The sequence below is a fragment of the Callorhinus ursinus genome, unplaced genomic scaffold (assembly GCF_003265705.2).
Source record: "Callorhinus ursinus isolate GAN/ISIS: 27379988/994484 unplaced genomic scaffold, GSC_fseal_2.0 scaffold33, whole genome shotgun sequence".
Classification (NCBI taxonomy): Eukaryota; Metazoa; Chordata; class Mammalia; order Carnivora; family Otariidae; genus Callorhinus; species Callorhinus ursinus.
In genome coordinates this window covers 10,164,793-10,184,330 of record NW_027397095.1, presented here as the reverse complement: position 1 = coordinate 10,184,330, position 19,538 = coordinate 10,164,793, and the positions used below count along the sequence as shown (strand labels likewise).

General features: G+C 40.9%; 1 protein-coding gene across 4 annotated transcripts in view; it reads right to left on the bottom strand.

The window, feature by feature from the left end:
• Positions 1-19,538, bottom strand: part of TENM1 (teneurin transmembrane protein 1) — a 772,415-nt gene that overhangs the window by 61,819 nt on the left and 691,058 nt on the right. For all 4 annotated transcript variants that reach the window (XM_073879177.1, XM_073879176.1, XM_025852677.2 and 1 more), the window contains one exon: positions 9,650-9,804. In XM_073879177.1, coding sequence (XP_073735278.1) covers positions 9,650-9,804 — 155 coding nt within the window. The remainder of the gene's footprint in view (positions 1-9,649; positions 9,805-19,538) is intronic.

The window sequence follows — 19,538 nt, the reverse complement described above, 5'->3', positions numbered from 1 at the left end:
CATCTTGCAACACTGAAACTCCCTCTCCCCCCTTCCTTTGGCAATCACCTTTCTACTTTCTATTGCTGTGATTTGGCCACTTTGGTTCCTTCCTATGAGCGGAATCATGAACTAGTTCCCTTTTGGGCACTGGCTTATTTCACTTTGTCCTCGAGGTTCATCTGTGTTGTAGTAGGTGACCAGATTGCCTTGTTTGAGGCTGTGTAATATTCTGTTGAGTGGACACACCGGATTTTGTCTATCCTGGTACGAGTTTTAATGCCATCCGATACATTAGTTGGTGGTCACTATAGAAACGGGTGCTTCAGTTGGTCAAACTAACTATGACCAAACAGGATAAAGTAAACAGATGGTACAAGGGCTACCACATAGCTTCTTTGGTTTCACTTTACTACTCCCTGGGCCTTGTCAGTCTGCTGTTTGAGCCATTCTCCATTCTTAATCTCTTATCCCTTTTGCCCCCTTTCTTTTACTCCTCCCTAGCTGGGCCTGTTGTCCAGCGGTTTTGCTGGCCCCTGACGGAGGTATTTACAGAAATCTCAGATAAATTGCTTTCATCATCTCTGTCCTGCTGTTTGCCAGCAACTCCCTCCTTCCAGAATCGTACCACATATCCTTCTGTCTGGGTTATCTGGAGTGTGGTCACTGACCTCTGCTTTGCTTTGACATGAGACAGGTCCCATAGTCACTGAAGCATTGGGAGGGTGTGGTGGGGATGGAGGTGGTGAGATTTTCATCTCTGGTGGCAAGAACTCTTAAAATAAACTTTCTTTTTTTTTTTCCCCTGGGAGATCCCTTTATTCAAGCAAACTTATTATAATTCAGATTTTCTTGATTCCCTACAGAGCTTCACAAAATTTAGAAGTCTGTCCCTGCAGGGATTTTTACTTATAATGGCCTTCATTTGAAAGATCTAATTCTGTTTCCTTTCAGTGTGCACATGGGAGAGTGATGGAAGTGCACAAAGAACAGGCAGGTAACCCCTGAAGAACTTGAGTTTCAATATCATCTGTATCACTCAGGGTGATGGAGGACATTCTGTAGACATGAAAGGGTTGGCAAGAAAGAGAAGCAGAGACAATGAGAAACATCAGGCAAGAGTTGAAGAAGGGAAAAGAAGGTGTCTTTTCTGTTCTAAAACTACTATTTTTGTTTTTTTTTTTCCTTTTTTCTCCCCTGATTACCATAACTTTTCATGCCTGGATGTTATTATATATGTATTTTCCAAAACAACAGAAAATGCTAACTCCACTTGTATAAAGTTGAATTGACATGTAGATTTTGAGAAAGAAGCTTTCTAGTTCCCCTTCTATCCAGTTGTGGTTAGTTTATCTGAAGCTTGCAAAAAAATCTAAGGACACTAGAAAATGGCTTTTTCAATTATATAGAAAGCGGAAGAGAAGCAGGGAAGGCAGAGGTCCACTGCCTGGGACAGGTGGTGTAATGCTGCTGAGGGATGGGAGAGGGGAAAGTTTTCTTTTCTCTGTTAAGGAGAATGACCACAAAGAACACTGACTCAAAGTTACTGGAGTCCACGATGAGTTGAAGGGCCTGCAACACAGCACCTAACTTCTTTAAACTGAGTTCAAGTTTCCTGGCCGGGAAGAATGACCTCTTAGAGAGAACTTGCAAATGGGTTTTTAGAACAAATTTTTTTTTGTGATTGTTGAGAAATAGTGGGCAGTAGAAGATGTGCTGGAAGATTAGAGGTAGGTAAGCATAGTTCTGACTTCAAGAAGAATCAGAAGATGTGCCTCACAAATTGCATGGAGGAAACCTGATGTCAATTTGGAAAAAATGTATATGTTATTAAACCATTGTTTTTTAGTTCTTAGATAGGGAAGTGGGGTTTATGGATACCATGAATGGAAACAAATTATGTCAAGGGATTTTTTTCCTCTTTTAAACAGAGTTACCTGCCTGATAAGGTTTCTTTGTGGATAAGTTGAAGAAAATATAGGTGAAGGTAGTGGCTTTCAAACTTGTTTTGACTGTGACCCTCAGTAAGAACTATATTTTACACCATTATCTAGGATCTACAATTGAAATAAAATTTCATGAAACAATACTTACTCACCCTTAATGCACATGATGCACTCTAAGGTTTTGTGTTCCATTTCTTTTCTTCTTAAAGCTGGTCATAGGCCAATATATTGATTTCCTGCTCCACTATGAATTGCAACCCATAGGTGATAGTTCAAACAGATGGGTTTACAATCTAACAGATAAGTAGTTCAGTGGTGCTACAATTTCATCTTGGCCTATCTATTCATCAATATTATCATGGATGAGGACATAGAAGGCATTCATCAAATCCATAGGTGACACAAGGCTGGGAAGGATAGTGAAGATACTGGATAATGGTAGAAGAATACCAAGATATGGACTGAATCTAATGAGATGGAATTGAATATAGATGCATGTAAGATCCTGCACTATGATGCAAATATCCAACTGTACAAGTATAAGATGAGGAGATGGGGATGAGAGACATGTGAATTTTTAGCTCTCTGTAATCACATCATAGATCAAAAGTGCCCCAAAGTCCAATTTAACTTTAGCTGTGGTTTCTTAATCTGTCCTCTTTATTTCTTTAGCATTTTGCAAAAATGTCGTCTTGGGGTCGCCATGTGAACTACCATTGGGTAGAAGTGGGCCTGAATAGGGAAGGTCCTGGGATTTTACTTCTTGTTTGGGTCTGTTGTTTGCATCAGTTTTATAAATGGGGACTTATTTCATTTGAAGCAAATGTTCTTTGGCAAAAGTCCTTTTGAAAACCACCAGGCAAAATGAACCGAAACAGAGAATATAGAAAGAGGGTTGTGATAGTCCCCATTCTACCTCTGAGTTAGAGCACATCTGGATTATTTGATTCACTTCTGGAAACATTAATATTAATAAATGGGAACATGTTCAGAGAAGAGTGAGGGGAATGGCAAAAGAACTCAAAACCATGCCAAGTGAGGGGCAGTTCAATGAATCGGGGATGTGACTTAGGAGGCCTGAGAGAGTTGTTCACATAGATTGAGGAGGCTGTCATGTGTAAGAGGCAGTTTTATATAGCAGTTTGGTGAAAAGAATGTGGACTTGGGCATCAGGTGGGCCAGGTTTAAATTTCAACTCTGGACAAGCCGGCCATATTAGAGAGATGGAAATAAAGCTTCCTTAATGTTGTTAAAAAAAAAAAAATTCAACTCTGTCACTTACTGGTTGTGTGAACTTGACCAAGTTACTCAACTTCTTTGAACCTTGTTTTTCACATTTATTAAAAATAGGGAAACAAAATACTTACCTTGAAGGACTGTCATGAGGATAAATAAGATAACATATATGAAAGTGCGCAGTATAGTCCTTGGTTCACTAATATATTTATTGCATATAAAACAGATTAGATTAATAACACAGGGCTTCAAGAGTTGTGGTAAGACTAGATGGTGAAAGTTAGAGGAATACTAAAAGTTAAAGTTAAAGGTCTCCCAGAAGAGCTTTCTATCAGTCAGGAACATTCAAAGATGGAATGAGTTGCCTGGAAGAGGTAGCGAGTTTTCTGTCACAAGAGACATTTGAAGAGAGGTTGGTTACTACATGGTGAGAATATTCTGGAGCAAAGTCCAGCATCAAATGATTGGGAAGAAGAGTAGGATTCCTAGTAGACTAGCTGAACAGATTAAATGCATGGGGCCAAAGTTTGCTCCTTCAAAGAAACAGTTACTGTCCTTCCTTCATAACCATGGATGATGCTTCCCTCCACCTGTTAGGTCCATTTGACAACGGGGTGTTTTTGGGAACCACTGGGGAGTATACAGATGATCCAACAAGCATTTATAAAGAACTGGTTCTATATTGGATACTCTAGACAAACACCTGAAAGTGTGTGTCTTATGGACAGTGGGTCAACTGCACTGCCTGTGCACACAGAAGGTCCATGTTCTTGTATATCTGCTATTGGGCTGATTTTGGGAGAGCATTAGGCTGGCTCCAAGGAGTAAGCCAGCTCTCAAATTTGCTGTCAACACCAAGAGACTTGGTCTAACTCCTAGTTCCATTCTAGTCAGGCATGAGATGGAAGTGAGATACCAGAGCAGGATGATTCAAAAGCAGCAATGGAAATAAAGAGCCCAATCTCTTCATAATCAACTCATCTCCTGAAATGAAAGGGCTAGTTGTTTATAGCAGTGCTTACAAAGGGCAGTTATGCTTCAGAGTTTATACCGAGAATTCAGTTTCACATTTCAGTAAATCAAAAAAAAGGTATTGATTTTGAACAAATGGCTGATTTTATTGTCAAAGCAAATTTCATTTCTTGAGATGATTAGGTTTTATTAAACTATTTCCTAAGTGCCACTAAACACACATTCTGTGAATAAACAGCATATTTTCAACCAAACAGCATTTGTCACCCACTAACTACAATGATATTTGGTCATCTCCAATTGTCACTGAAAATGTAGAAGTTGGAAAAATGCACACTGAGGGGTCAGAAAGCTTGTGCTTGAATCTTGGCTGTATCCCTTCATAACTCTGTGGTCACCACATGACACACAATCCTCCTGACTACCAGCTTTCTCCTCTATAGCTAGAGATAATTATACGTACCTCTCAAGGGTGGTTGGGTTGTGGAGATAAAATGGAACAGTGTAAATAAGATGCTTAGCATAGTTCCTGGCACATAGTAGGCTCTCAATAAATGGTAGCAGTTATTGTTAGAATTACTATAGGGAGGACATCATGATCTACTGAAGCTTAAGGCAGACTGTCAAGGATTCATTCTTCCCAGGGTTCAGGTTTGCCTCAGAAAAGTGCAGAAGACAAAAGCAAGGAAGAGAAAGAAGAATGTCTTCCATATCACTTCTCAGCTTCCAAAGGTACTATGCTACCATGGATGGGCCTTCCCTTGCTGGGGACCTTTTGGTTTTGAAATGCCGGGAAAGTAACAAGGAACTTTAGGAATGGGGTTACATTTCTGTAGAGCAAACTTCAGGGTTGGAAGGACCTGGAGAAAACTGTTGGTTCCTCTTCCTGAGTCCAGAGAGGCTTGTATTTCAAGCAGTTAATAGATTGTTGCTATCCAACATTTGTTTTAAAAGTTTAAAAAAGTGGAGACTCTATAAGGTCTTTTGATAATGTATGATGCTGCCACACAGTCTGAGAATCAGTAAGCTCCTCATAAGATCTGATTCAAATCTTCATGCTGCAAGGCCTCTGTTTTCTCTCATGTCTGTTTCTGTCAGCAGACTCTGTGTGCTCTCATTTAGACATTTGTCTCCACCCTCACCCATCAATATATTTTGATTTACGGAAATATGAAACTGCGAGCACTGTGTAAGCTTAGCTGGATCACTGTAAGAACTAGAAACAACGGGGGCTTTGCTCTTGGAAGGTGTTACGAAGCTCCCGACTCAGCTTCCTTCCTTCTAGCTGAAGACAGCCCATGTTCTTAAGTACAGTCCTGGAAAACACAGGGCCCCAATCTGCCACAGCTGTCTAAACAGACGGGGGAAACCCTGGCCATCGAGGCTGAGCATCTGGGCAGCTGTGCCACACACTGGCTTCCTCCCAGTAGACACTCTATGTGCTCACCCAGCTGAATTCACTCGGCGTTCGCCACCTTTTGTCCACCTGTGCCACATCTGGGTGCTGATTTGCACACACCTGGGGGCTGGTCTGCTTTAATGCCAGAGCCTCCCCTTCTCAGCCAAGCATCTCAAAAAAGTGATCTATTTTCACTTTCCCCATTTCCTCACCTCCCACTCTACCACTGCAATCCTACTCCAATTAATTAGCACTCTACCACAGGCACTCCTATCAAAGTCACGAATGCTGTCAAACCAAATGGCTTCTTAAAAAAAAAACAACACAAAACCCAGCTTCTTTTATGTGACCTCTAAAGCAGCAGTTGATACTAACCATTCCCTTCCTTTTGAAAAGCTTCTTTCCCTTGGCTTTTTGACTGCCCACATTCCTGGTTTTCCTCCTACCTGTTAGGTTTCTCCCTCTGGTCTCCTTTGTGGTCTCCCACTCCTCAGCCTTCTCTTGAGTATTGATATCCTTGGAGTCTGCTCTTAAGCCTTCTCTCTCTCTCTTTCTCTTTTTTTCTGATGCTATGTACTCTCCCTGGAAGGTCTCATCCACCACCCTATTTGCCGTTACCATGTGTGGACTGATAATCCCAAATCTAACTTCCATTTCAGGCCTTGAGCTTTAGACCTATTTCCAGTTGCCTGCAAGATATATTTACTTGCCTTGGCACCTCAAAGTCAATATGTCTTGAGCTGAGCCCATCACTCAACCCTCATCCCCAAACCTGCTTCTCCTCTTCCTGTATTCCTCATCTCAGAAAATGGTACCATCATACCTGGACTTCCTTAATTCTGAAATTAAGTCCAGTCAACAAGTTCTTTGATTTTAGTACCAATATTTCACTAATCTGTCTAGGTTTCTTGATCCATACTGCTGATACTTTAGGTCTGGCCATTATCATTGCTTGCCTCTGTAACCCGCATAAAGCTGAGCAGCTTTGTGGTCAGTGTCATCAGAGTTGTATCCCAAAGAAACATCATCTGGACATCCAAAAAACATTGGAAAGCAATTTAATTTTTACAGAAGTCGTTTGACAAGGTGCTGGATCATTTATATATATGTTTTGTCCCCATCACACCTGTGTTACTTTAACGGCCTCTGAAGTGGTCTCCCTGCCTGTAACACCATTTCCCTCCACTCAATTCTCTATGCAATAGCTAGAATGATCTTTTTAAAAAGTACTTCTCTGCTTAATGTTATTATTGGCTCCCCATTGTCCACTGGATAAAACTTCACCTTGTCATCCCCATTTACCTCTAGCTTCACCTCTCACTACTTTTTCATATTCTTTGCACTAATCTTTTGGTATTGGCATATGTGTTAACTGTGCCTGCTGAGCACTTACTATGCATACCCAAAGAACATACAGTCTACCTTGGTAGACTAGTTGGGTACAGTTTGGCAAGAGAACAGATTACATTCTTAAATGCGGTGATACTAAATTTTTGTAAGAGAATGAAACAACAGTGAGAATTAGAACCATCAGGGAAGCATCCCCTGCAGGAGGTGAGCTGTGAGAAGGATGGAGAATGGGATTTGGAACCCAGAGATAATTCCAGACTAAGGGAATGGGACCATGAGAAGCAAGCCCCTAATAAAGGTGGAGGGTCATAATCTGGTCACTGAGGTAGAGATCATTACAGACTCATTGTTTTGTGCCAGCCTAAGAGGAAAAATTCTATTACTCTTTAGGGTGCTTTAAACACAGAACAGGAAATAATGGACAGCAGCAAAGAAAGCTGCCAAATAATTTGGACACGAAGCCTGCTTTCTCTCCCAGTCAGCCTTGCTAATTTCTAATACCCACCACCCACCCTGCCCCATTCAACTCCCCATCCACCCCCCAAAACTACTGTTTTTCTTTTTAAGAGATTTAATTTATTTATTTGAGAGACAGACAGCAGGAGCAGCGGGAGGGGCAGAGTGAGAAGGACAAGCAGCCTCCCCAGTCAGCATGGAGCCAGATGTGGGGCTCCATCCCAGGACCCTGAGACTATGACCTGAACCGTAGTCAGATACTTGACCGACTGAGCCACCCAAGTGCCCCAAAACTACTGTTTTTCTAAAGCCGATGTTGTGTAAAATAAAGAGAAGGGAGGGCATCGGGGAAACTGAGGCTTGGAATGAAATGCCATAGGGAAATTATATCTCTCGGTTACTAGGGCTCCTTTTCAATGGGCTACACTCTACATCCCAGCCTGAAAGGGATGAGGTAGCTTTTATTGTGGCAATTATGGCTAGCAACTACCATGTGAGAAAGAACCCTTCTCCTGGTGATGAGGATCATGTTTGCTCTATTTAGACAAAGAATTCTCTTTTGAGCATAACTTTTCCACACAGAATCAGAGAAGTTGTTTAGACTTGACTGATTGCAATACTAAGTGTCCTATTTTAAGTTAAAAATATCCCACAAGTGAATCATATATGTGCATCTTCTCTTTTTCGTCCCCCTCCTCCATAGAAACACATTCACACCCTTCCTTACTGCCATAAATAATGCTCCTTTTCCTTGCCTTCTGCGGATTTTGCATCATGGAAAGTTAGGCTGCTCTACGACTTGATAGCCTGATTCACTCAAATCTCTCTGAAGAATGGCTCATTCATTGGGCCAGTTTTCCAGGCCTTCCAATTCCCCTTTTATTTTTGTAGTTGACTCTATCTGACTACTTTCTGCCTCTCTAGAGTGTGGTAGGGGCACATAGAGAAGAAGAAACTCCCCAAATAGGCACATTTCTAGTGTTTTATAGCCATGCATATGTTGGACAGGGATGGGAGTGGAGACTAGAGCTAACGACTATAGCAAGGTTTCCGCATGATGTGTTCACTTAAGTTCCCCTGTGATCCTAGGTTCCAGGTGGTACAGAGAATGAAGCAGCAGGAATGTCCTGACCATGGAGGATATTGCCCGAGGCCCACCCATGCAGCAACCCTCCATTCCTTGCCAAGAGAAGCCCGATTTTGGTTCAAGAATTAGGTAGCAATATGCTTTGGGAAGGTGACCCTGTTCCAGAGGGTCTGAATCCATTTTGGTGATCCCCATTTCCCCTTTTAAGGGGACTTTAAGGGGACTCCACCAGTGACTGGTGGAGGCAAGAGCGCTTGATTCCTGTCCGTGTGACACAAGAAGGAAATCTGCGGGCATTTTTCCCACCTCTGATCACCTCACCATGTGACATCAGGAGACTTTATTGTTGAAACTATTTTTTAGGTACATGTTTCATTATTTGCAGTCAAAACCACCCTGTCTGATACACTCACTAACTACTCCTAAAATTCTCAACTTCTACTCTAATTCATTTGAAAAGAGGATCTAATAATCTACTTCACCAAAGTCACAGATTCATGGACGATAAGAGCACGAAAATCCCTTTGAGGCCTGTCTATAGTCTATTTCTCTCATTCTAAATACCAATCTCTTCGTGTCCGCAGACTAGGGAAGACACCCACAGGGTGCTGGAATTGTGCTGTATGCTCTCTAATCTCTCTACGTGTGGAATCCCGATTTTGTACAAATGTGGTAAGATCAGAATTTTTGACTCAGGTGAATGTTACGCTGCACTTTCCCTTTTGTTCTGACAAAGAGCTTTCCTAAACAAATGTAAACTAGATCTCAGAGGGAGCATTGCCTCTACCTAAGACTTTCAAATGCCCTAAAGATAGCTGTTTACATACACATGAATAACAAGTCATGCTTACATATACATTACAAAAGATTTCCAAGGACTTTGGTCATCAGTGCTTTTCCGAATGTGAGTCACTGTATTATTTAAAAATAATAAAATTATGTATCTTGGAAAATATTCCACAAAAGACTGGCCTTACCCTCCAATTGATTTAACTTTGAAAGCCTTCATTCTTATTCTTATGCCAACATTCCACCTAGCATTACTCCCAAGGGAGTTTTTCTGAGGAGGAAAAAAGGAACTTACAGAAGGAGAAACTTCTGCTATCTGGTGTTATAAAAGATACACCAGGCTTCCTTTCTACCTAATTTCTGCATGAGAAAATTGTTATCCATTTCCATGATGCCAAATGGTGATAGCGCTTGAAAACCAGCTTGAAAACCTACCTGAGTGATGTCCATTCCCGAGTCACAGCTCAGTGGCTGTGTGGAAGTCAGACCGTTTGAGCCGATTACAGTTGTGATCACCGCTTTCTCATCAATTCTCCGAATCATGGTCCCATCCACGAAGTAAATGAATCCATGCCTATCAACTGTGATGCCTGTTGGGAAAGAGCAAATGAGCATTAGTAGTCTAGTGGGCCACACTTGCACCAAGATCCGTAGTTTGAAAGAAGCCATAGAAATGGAAAAGCATTTTAAAGACATATGGATTCAATTTTGCTCAGCACAGACAGGACAGTAATGGGAGAGGTCTGTTCGGACACACATTCACTTCTTTGTGTATTGAGAAGAAACGATAAAATGTAATGTGAGGAAATAAAGCCAGGTCTAACCATTTTGGGTTGTCTAGCTTTACACTGCCACCCCCCCAATACTTGCTTAGCCCCACAAACAGAAAAAAAATCCTCTTTAAGATAAATGGGAAAAGGCAGAAGAGGCAGGGTATGTGACATCCCTTTTAGGCTGTAGATGCGCAGGCCGCCACTTATTTTCATAGTTGCATTAGAAATAACTGACCTGGAAAGCATTAAAGTTATTGTCATCAATTCACACTCAGCCCACAGAGACTGTGTAATAATTCTGATAAACTGGACTGAGTTTTTTCCTCTGTATTACCTATTCAGAGGAGTTTGGAGAGCAAAATGATGGTGTCACAAAGGGAATGGTTAAACTTCTAGAAAAAAATGAAAGCCAATAAAATTCTCACAGTAGCTTTTACACATTGTGTTAATTACAGCCTGGTGTTTTGGAAAATATATAATAGCAGTTAGAAGGCTTGGGTTCTAATACTGAACACATCATTTACATCTCCTGTGTGATTTTGAGTCATTCGTCTAAATTGTAGCCTCCTCTTCGGTAAAATATGGAAAAGATTATCTGCTTGTGATATTGTGATTTATAAGAAATATATATTTGGCCTTCGTCCCTGATTTTAGCACAGAGCTGCTAAAACTCTGGAAATTTCCAAAGGGGCAAGAGAGATAAAGGTGTCTTTTGTTATGCTAATGAGGTGGTTTTTGGACTGCTTCTAAAGATGGGTTGGTTGCCAGGAGAACCATCATGAATAGAGGGTTGGAACTCTGAGTCCCGCCCCCAGACGTCTGTGAAGGGGAGAGGGCCTGGAGACTGAGTTCAATCACCAATGGCTAATGGTTTAATCAATCATACCTATGTAATAAAGCCTCTACTAAAAAGCCAAAAGGACAGGCTTTGGAGAATTTCCAGGCTGGCGAACACATGGAGATTTGGGGAAAGCAGTGTGCCTGGAGAAGGCAAGAAAACTCCATACCCTCTCTCACATACCTTACCCTATGAGGATCTTTCATCTGGCTGTTTCTGACTTATAGCCTTTTATGATAAACCAGTGATCTAGTAAGTGAAAGGTTTCTCTGAATTCTGTGAGCTGCTTTAGCTCATTAATTGAACCCAAGGAAGGGGTTGTTGGAACCTCCTTCTTCTGGTTGGCCAGAAGCACGTGTGTGGGGGGCCGTTTTGTGGGACTGAGCTCTTAACCTATGGGATCTGACCCTTTCTCTGGGTCGATTGTGTCAGAATTGAGTGAAACTGTAGGACACACAGCTGGTATGGGAGAACTGCTTGCTGGTGGCATGGGGGGGATCCCCCACCCACGCTGGAAACTGGGTCTCAGAACATTGTTTACTGTAGCTTTACCTAAGCTAAGGTGACCAACCGTCTTAGTTTGGGACTGAGGCTGGGTTCAGTTTTTAAAACTGGGACAGTTCTGGACAAACTGGGATGAGTTGGTTACTCTTTGCCTAGGTTGTTATAAATATCATATGAAATAATACATTTAAAAGTGTCAGACACATATAAAGAACATATGGCTCAACTCCTGCTTCCCTTGGTGCTTTTGATAGTGCTCTTGAAAATAACCACATGGCATTACTTTAAAACTAGTCTACAATTTAGTCTTTTCCTACCTCTCCTTTATCCAGTGGATATTAAAGTTCGGAACATCTGTGATAACAAGCATGTCCTTTTGGCGTGTGCGCACACACATTCACACACACAGTCATTTTCCTGGTAAAGAGTGTTTATAAACCCAACTTAATAGACTACTTTCAGATGAACTAATTCATTGGCAGGAGGTTAATATTAAGACTTGGCTTTATGGTGTACTTTGATTAATCCTGATGTTCCTCATGAAGTATTAATCCTTAATATCTATACAAGTTACAGATTCATTTTAACTTTCCCTGAATACCTCTAAATTCATCTATGTTTTGGAGGGCTCACCAAGGAAACCAGCATGTCCAGACAAGGGAAAGTTCATGTTGATAAGTCCCTTTTTCATTTGCAGATACAGAAGGACCTTTAAGGAGGTTTTTAAAAAGACTTTTAAGATTGAGCAAGTCAAAGGATGGCAGCACACGAGCATTTCTTACATCTCTAGGACATTTGGGCTGAGGATGAACCAAGGGGTACCTCTGCTTTACGTTTTTTTTGTTTGTTTGTTTGTTTTGGCAAAATCAATTTCTCGAATGCCTACTATTTGGTCTGCTTTGTGGCAGGCCTATGATTACCTTCTATGACCTCTGTATTAAATATCAGTGAGTGTGAAATTTAAAATTTGCTTGTCACAAGAGGATGGACTCCTCTTGAGGAGTTGATCCTGATCTCTTGGCATTTTGCATGGCCAAATACTCTGATCTTTGCCATTACCTAATTTGAAATTTGAGCCACTATCAAGAAAGGCTTGATAGATCAAGACTCAGGTCTGGAGAGGGAAAGGCTGAGAGTAGCTTAGCTTGAAGTGTTTGAAATCATGAAGTATTTACCAAATACATACTGAATGTCATTGTGCCAAGTCCTGTGAAGGCCAAAGGACAAAGAATCCAGATGCACAGAAACTAAGAGGAATACCCTGCAAGTGTTGCTCTAAGGAGGAGGCAGTAAATTTAGAGCTTCCAATCCCTTGAAAATTGGAACAGATTCACAAAAGGTGTAGAGAAATAAATGTATTCCTTGAAAATTGGAACAGGTTCACAAAAGGTATAGAGAAATAAATGTATTCCTCCTGAAACAAGTGTATTTGGGGGGGGTCCTTCCATCTTTGTGTGGACACCAGGGAGGACAATTCTGTTCCTTTGACAACTGCATTCCTCATCCCCATCAGAGGGTGAAGTCTGTTCCGATCCAGGGAGGATAATCCTGGACTTTACATGGTTTTTCCACTTTTAATTTTTGTTTACTTCTGAACAGTGTGAACTGTTCTCTGTTCACGTCCACTGATTTCCACAGAAGAGGCTTATTAAATCCTCACTGTTGGCCTTCAGGGCTTATTTGGCTGACGAGTTGTAGGATATTCTCCTTTCATATATTTGTGTAGCAATTTCTTTGATCACGGTCCAAATTGCAAAAGACTCTGTTTTTCCTGAGACTCTTTAATTAAATTTGATGGGGTTATACTTATGTTTGGAGTTGAAAAAGAAATAGTAGAAAGGTCTTTGAGGGGCTGTGTGATAGATGTTTTATTAGTGCATCTAGGTATGTTTTATATGTACATATTTTCATTTCCTTTCATTTTCCTTCCCCAGCCAACCAACCAACCAACCAACCAACCAACATACACACACACACAGATTCCCCAAACAACTAGTGTTACAAACTCTTCACTGATGAGGTTTGAGGGGTATTTAGTTTTCAGTGAGGTTAAAAACCAAATTGAAAATCCCGGGCAGGAAAAGGAGAATTCTTTTTGCCATTACTTGGGAGGGGGTGGTCTCCCCTCCCATAATGAGTATTGTCATAGCCCAAGGATGTCGATGATGCAGTCAGCATGATGTATTACCGTTTGTTAGGCTGAGTGGGAGAAGGTGGCACATGCCCCGTGTATTTTAAGCTTTATCTTTCAGGGACGGGGATGTGAGTGATTTCAGAGCACATAAAGCCATCTGGGGCTAGCGAGATCTGCAGACGCAACTGACTTTCGTGTTTTGATATTATTGTACCCAGATTTCCAAAATTTGGTACCTAATGCTGTGGGCATTTGTTCCAATGGCCACATCTGTTGATGTGCTTCCTGACAGCATTTTCATTACCACTTAAAACACAATGGCTAAGAAAGGAGTTAAATTGCATTGAGAAGACCACTTCCAGGGTTTAAAATTTTAACCAGTATTCATTTTTAGAGCAAGCAAGAATATATAGATCTCTGATGTTGCCACAAGGTTAGGCAGTGGGTGGTGGGGGGAGGTAGGAAGAACAACACAGACAGCTTGAGCCCCCACACCACCCCACCTCCAGTAAGGAAAACACTGGGCTCAGACGCCCAGACAGCATGTTTAGCTTGGAGCACATTTTTACATTTGCGAGAAAATAAATAAATCCTTGTAAATTAGTGCATATAATGAAAGCACTGACAGACCATAACCTGGAAGTGTGAATGGTGCTGTCTCCATTCATCAGCATTAAGCCCTAACAAGCTCTTTCTATGGAAAGACCTGCTCATAAATAAAGTGCATCTTGTAAAAAAAATTATTCACCACATCTTATGCAAAGTAGGGGACATTATATAATATCTGAACTGCAGGCCCTCTTTTCTCTGTGAAGCGTAGCTCTGTATGAAACAGCGGCAAATTATAGGTGAAATTATTTGACTTCTTCCCTTGTCTTATTTTCCTCCAATGAATAAATATTATAACTCTGCAGAAGACAATTGCCTAAAGCTGGGGCAGCCTGGACAGTTACTAATAAATGTATCACCTGTTGGGGAAGAGGACACTGCTGATCGATACTGGAGCAGGCAGGGATTTCCTGATGTGAGGTCGCTGCAAGTCCAGATGTGGAGGTTAATAGCCCGGAAATAGTGGCTCAAATCTCAAATTAGGTAACAGCACAGATCAGAGTATTTGGCCGTGTGGAATGCCAATTTCGAATGTTGGCAGAAGGCATCTTTGTATTTAATTTATAAAAATTACAGCTGTTGAGGCCACCTACATTTTTATTATTTCTATATTAAAAATGAACGTTCTTTCAGAATATAGGCTTTGGAAAGTAGTCATAAAATTCTCTCCATCTAGAGCCCTAGCAACCAGAAAACTGAAATACTGTTTTTTTTCCCCTGCCACAATGTGCTCTTTAATTTTATGATACAGAGATAAATGGTTAAAATAAGCTTTCAGAAAATGTCCTAAGCACAATATGGCGTCAGCTCAATCTCCAATACTGAGAGTGCTGAATTGTATAACCGACATTAGCTGTTGATCATAAAGTGCCCTTTAAATCAGAGAGAGATTAAAATATTTTGCTTTGTTTATGTGCAATCCATTTCTCTGAAAATTGGTATCATATGTTGGTCTATATGGAAGTTCTCCAAGGGGCAGAAAAGTCCGTTCTCCAGCTGATCTGATTACTGTCCACTTAATTACCCACTGGGATCAGAAAGGGTCAAGTTACTTTTGCACAGTAAGCCTGTTAAGTTCTCTTGCTAGGCAGCCCCTAAATGGAGCTTGTAGAACTTGGAGGAATTACAAATATCTGTGTGTCACTGGGTTGGAAGGAGGCAGAGCTTAATGATCAGCTGAAATGATTTCACTGTGTCCTTAACAATGAGAACAGGATATCTTCAGTAAGAGACTCTAAAAACCTCACTATTACATGACTAGTGAATGTGTGACTTATTCAATCAGATATTGTTTAATAAAAAAGTTATAGTATATCCTAAACAGTAAAGGTCAATTTCCAAAGAATTTAAATAAAAACGACAAACATTCAAACGAATATTCTACTGACTGGAAAGTCCTTTCACGGCTCAGAAGGTACTTTTTAAAGGGCTTCAGAGATATCATAAAGAGCAATAGATATTTGGACTAGTTAACCAAGAAATCTGAGTGAAAGAAAGGGCAGTTTTTAGCTTTTGTCTTCTCTTCAGCTCGTCCTGAACCTCTCAAAGCTTTAACCTTCAGGGCAAGGCAGAGTGAATGAAGGGCTCACCTACCTCCACCAACCAACCACTATTTTTCTTTCTTTTTTTTATTATTATTATGTTATGTTAATCACCATACATTACATCATTAGTTTTTGATGTAGTGTTCCATGATTCATTGCAACCACTATTTTTCTAAAAGCTTACTGGGGAAGCTCTTTCTCCTGATTTATTATTAGATTTATTTTTGTATCTGTTATATGTCAGGTACAGTGCTCAGCACTTGGGAGTACAGCAGAGTAGTATAAAACAGAGCTCAGAAACTGGTGGGGGAGAGGAACCAATGCCCAGGCAATTACGGTGCCTCAAGATAAGCACTAGTTTCGATCAAGTCCAGGATGCCGTGGGAGCAACCTTGGGGAGCGGGCTGGGCAGATGAAGGTCACAAGTGATTTCTTAGAGTAAGTGACACGTAAGCAAAATCCGAATGGCTGTATCGAATTCCTGATGAGCCTAGTGTGAAATCCAGGTAAACACCACTGAAAACCCACGAAGGCTGACTAATATCACTTAATAATAACCATTTTCATTTGCTGGGACTACTAGGAGATTCTAGGCCTACTGCTGGATTCTCTACATCCATTTTCTCATTTAATCCTCATAGCAGCTTTGTGGAATAGGTATTATTGTCATTTTTCAGACGGTGAAATACAAGTTCAGAGGTTGAGTGACTAACTCCAGGTTACCTACCTAGAAAATTCTAGATTTAGCTCGTTTGTCTCAGTTCAATGCCCGTTCTCTTAAGCCCTCTTCCATGCAGCCTAAATGGGGCTATCACTTTACCACAGGAGTGGTGCATAGACTGGTTTCAGAGGGTTCAGAAACTCCATGAAATTATTTGCAAAGTATTTTGTGTATGGGGAGATGGTCCATTGCTTTTGTTAAATTGTCAGTGTGACTAATACCCCTCTCAAAAGATTGTTAAGAGTTCTTATATTCCTGTAGATCTCTTGGACTTCTTCAGAATTATCCTTCAAAGATATTCCGTGGCTTCACCCCCACAAAGCTGGCCAGTTTTGAGGAAGTACTCAGAATTTCCATGTGATGGTGATTTTGATAACTTGACTATTACCGTATGACCTACCACATAAAAAGGAGTCCCCAGCAACAAAGGTTACAGACTCCTATGTTGTCAGGGGTCAGGCAGGTGACATAAATTTGTAAGTTGGTGCCAGCTGTTGGATTATATAGGTTCTAGGGAAAACTGAGGTTAACAAAAGAGAGCACGTGCCACCCAAATGCATTCAATCTTTTTTTTTTCCTTAAATAAATAGATATGGGCCAAACAAATTATATTTTTGAACTGGATTTATTCTTCAAGTTGCCGATTTATGATGTTTGCTAGAGTATAATCAGGAGGAATATATTGTCAGTGAAGAGGCTGCTGTGGGCAGAGAAGATCCACGAACTTGGAGTGAATCTAATAAACAGTGTAGCAGCACCTGCTGTTAAAAGTTATGTCTTGCTACGGAGATGTCCCATATATCCCCTGCCCCCAGAGATGCATAGCCTCCCCCGCTATCAACATCCCCCACCAGAGTGGTACATTTGTTACAGTTGATGAACCTACATTGACACATCATTATCACCCCAAAGTCCCCAGTTTACGTTAGCTTTCACTCTTGGTGTTGGACATTGTATGGGCCTGGACAAATGTACACTGGCATGTATCTACCATTAGAGCAACATACAGTGGAGTTTCAGTGTATGAAGATTCTGCTCAATTTTTCTGCGAACCTAAAATTGCTCTAAAAACTAAAGTCTATCAAAAATTGTCTTGGTATTAGACTAAAACCAAAGATAATCAAATGTAGTTGTGATTCTTATCACTGGAAAATGAAATAATCTGGATGGCTGACAATATAATACTTGGTAAGAATGCAGCCTCTTTTGTCCCCACCAAGATCAAAGCTCAAAATTTGTGTCAAATTCATCAAATTCAGTCCAATCAAACCAGAAAATGAGGTATCCCAGCTGAACTCAACTCTGTTTTTGCTCTGCCACCTTTCTCTTCCCCAGCCTTCCTTCAGAAAGCCCTCTCCATTTAGTATGGCAGAGACAATGCTATGTATTCAGGTCACCTTATCTATTTTTATTTCTGAGAATAGAGCTGGGTTACGTTTTCCAACTTCCTCTGTAGTTAGGTAGGTATGGGCAGAAGTGATGTATGCTACTTCTAGGCTTGGCCCCTAACAAAATCTCTGTTGAGCTCTTCCATGGATCACCCTCTTCCCACGCAGGCTAGCCAGATACAGAGGGACTGAGTAGCTAGTTACTAGATAGAAGAGCCTGGTTCCCTGCATTACCACTTGAGTTTTCTCCCACCCCCCCAGGGCAACCCATTTGGACTGTGATGTGAGCAAGAAACAAAGTACTGTTTTGTTAAGCCATTGAGAATGCATGTGTGTTTTTTTTTTCTTTTCTTTTTCCATATAATTAGCTTGGCCTGACTATTACATTTACCAACTCAAACCCTATTCACCTTTTAAGGCTTCTACAAGATATTTCTTTCCCGGAAAGCCTTACCTGCAAACTCCAGTTCATTCTGGTCTCTCTGTTTGCTAACCAATAGAAGCTGGTTTTTTTATTTTATTTTTTTTAATGTGACTTCTCCAATCATGCTCTGTCTAGGCAATAACTCCTTGAGGGCAAAAACTGGATTTTATTATGCTTTACTTTTGTATCTCAACAAATCCAGTACACCCGGGCACAGATGTTCAATAAAACTTGCTGAATTATAGACTTAATTGTCACACATTTACAGATTTCCCTCAATTTATGATAGGGTTACGTCCTGATAAACTCATTGTAAGCTGAAAATATCATTAAGTCTAAAATCATTTAATCACCTTCCCTACTGAACATCATAGCTCAACGTAGCCTACCTTAAATGTGCTCAGAATACTTATGTTAGCCTACGGTTGGGCAAAATCATCTAACACAAAGCTTATTTTAACATGAAGTGTTGAATATCTCCTACAATTTATCAAATACTGTATGGAAAGTGAAAAATAGAATGGTTGTGTTTTGCTCGTGATCATGTGGACAGGAGGTGCAGCTTGCTGCTGCCACCCGGCATCCTGAGATATTGTACTGCATCTTTTTTTTTTAAAGATTTTATTTATTTATTTGAGAGAGAAAGAATGAGACAGAGAAAGCATGAGAGGGGGGAGGGTCAGAGGGAGAAGCAGACTCCCCGCCGAGCAGGGAGTCCGATGTGGGACTCGATCCCAGGACTTCAGGATCATGACCTGAGCTGAAGGCAGTCGCTTAACCAACTGAGCCACCCAGGTGCCCTGTAGTGCATCTCAATAGCCTGGGAAAATATCAAAATTCAAAATTCAAAGTATGGTTTCTACTGAATGCGTATTGCTTCTGCACCACAGTGAAGTCAAAAAACCGTAACTTGGGGACTGTCTGTACATTGAAATGTACCTAACTTAAATCAAGTAAAGCTTGCCATGAGGTCAAGAGCGGCACGTGAATTTCTCTAACAGTGAGTTTAGAAAGGAGGTAATGACACTTTCTCTCTCTTAAGACCTTTAAGAGGAGTACAGTCCCCTATCAATTAGTGATGATTAGAGTATGGGTGGGTGGAGGGAGCGGTTGCTTTTAGTAGCCAAAAGCAAATAGACTAAGAACCATCAATCCAATGATCTGCAAATAAATTTGATCCATGTAGCTAGCTACAATGAATAGCTCAGACTCCCCCAAATCCACTTTGCTCTGTTAACAGCTCCGTGTTATGATCTTGTGATGTCTTCCAATCTTACCATCTCAGGAGTACTAAGAAAACAGAAATACCTCAAGATTTTGCCTTAATGTCCTTCACTTCTTTGCTTTCACATAAGGAAAAGCAGAGAGAACGCTGGCTCCAGGGTCACA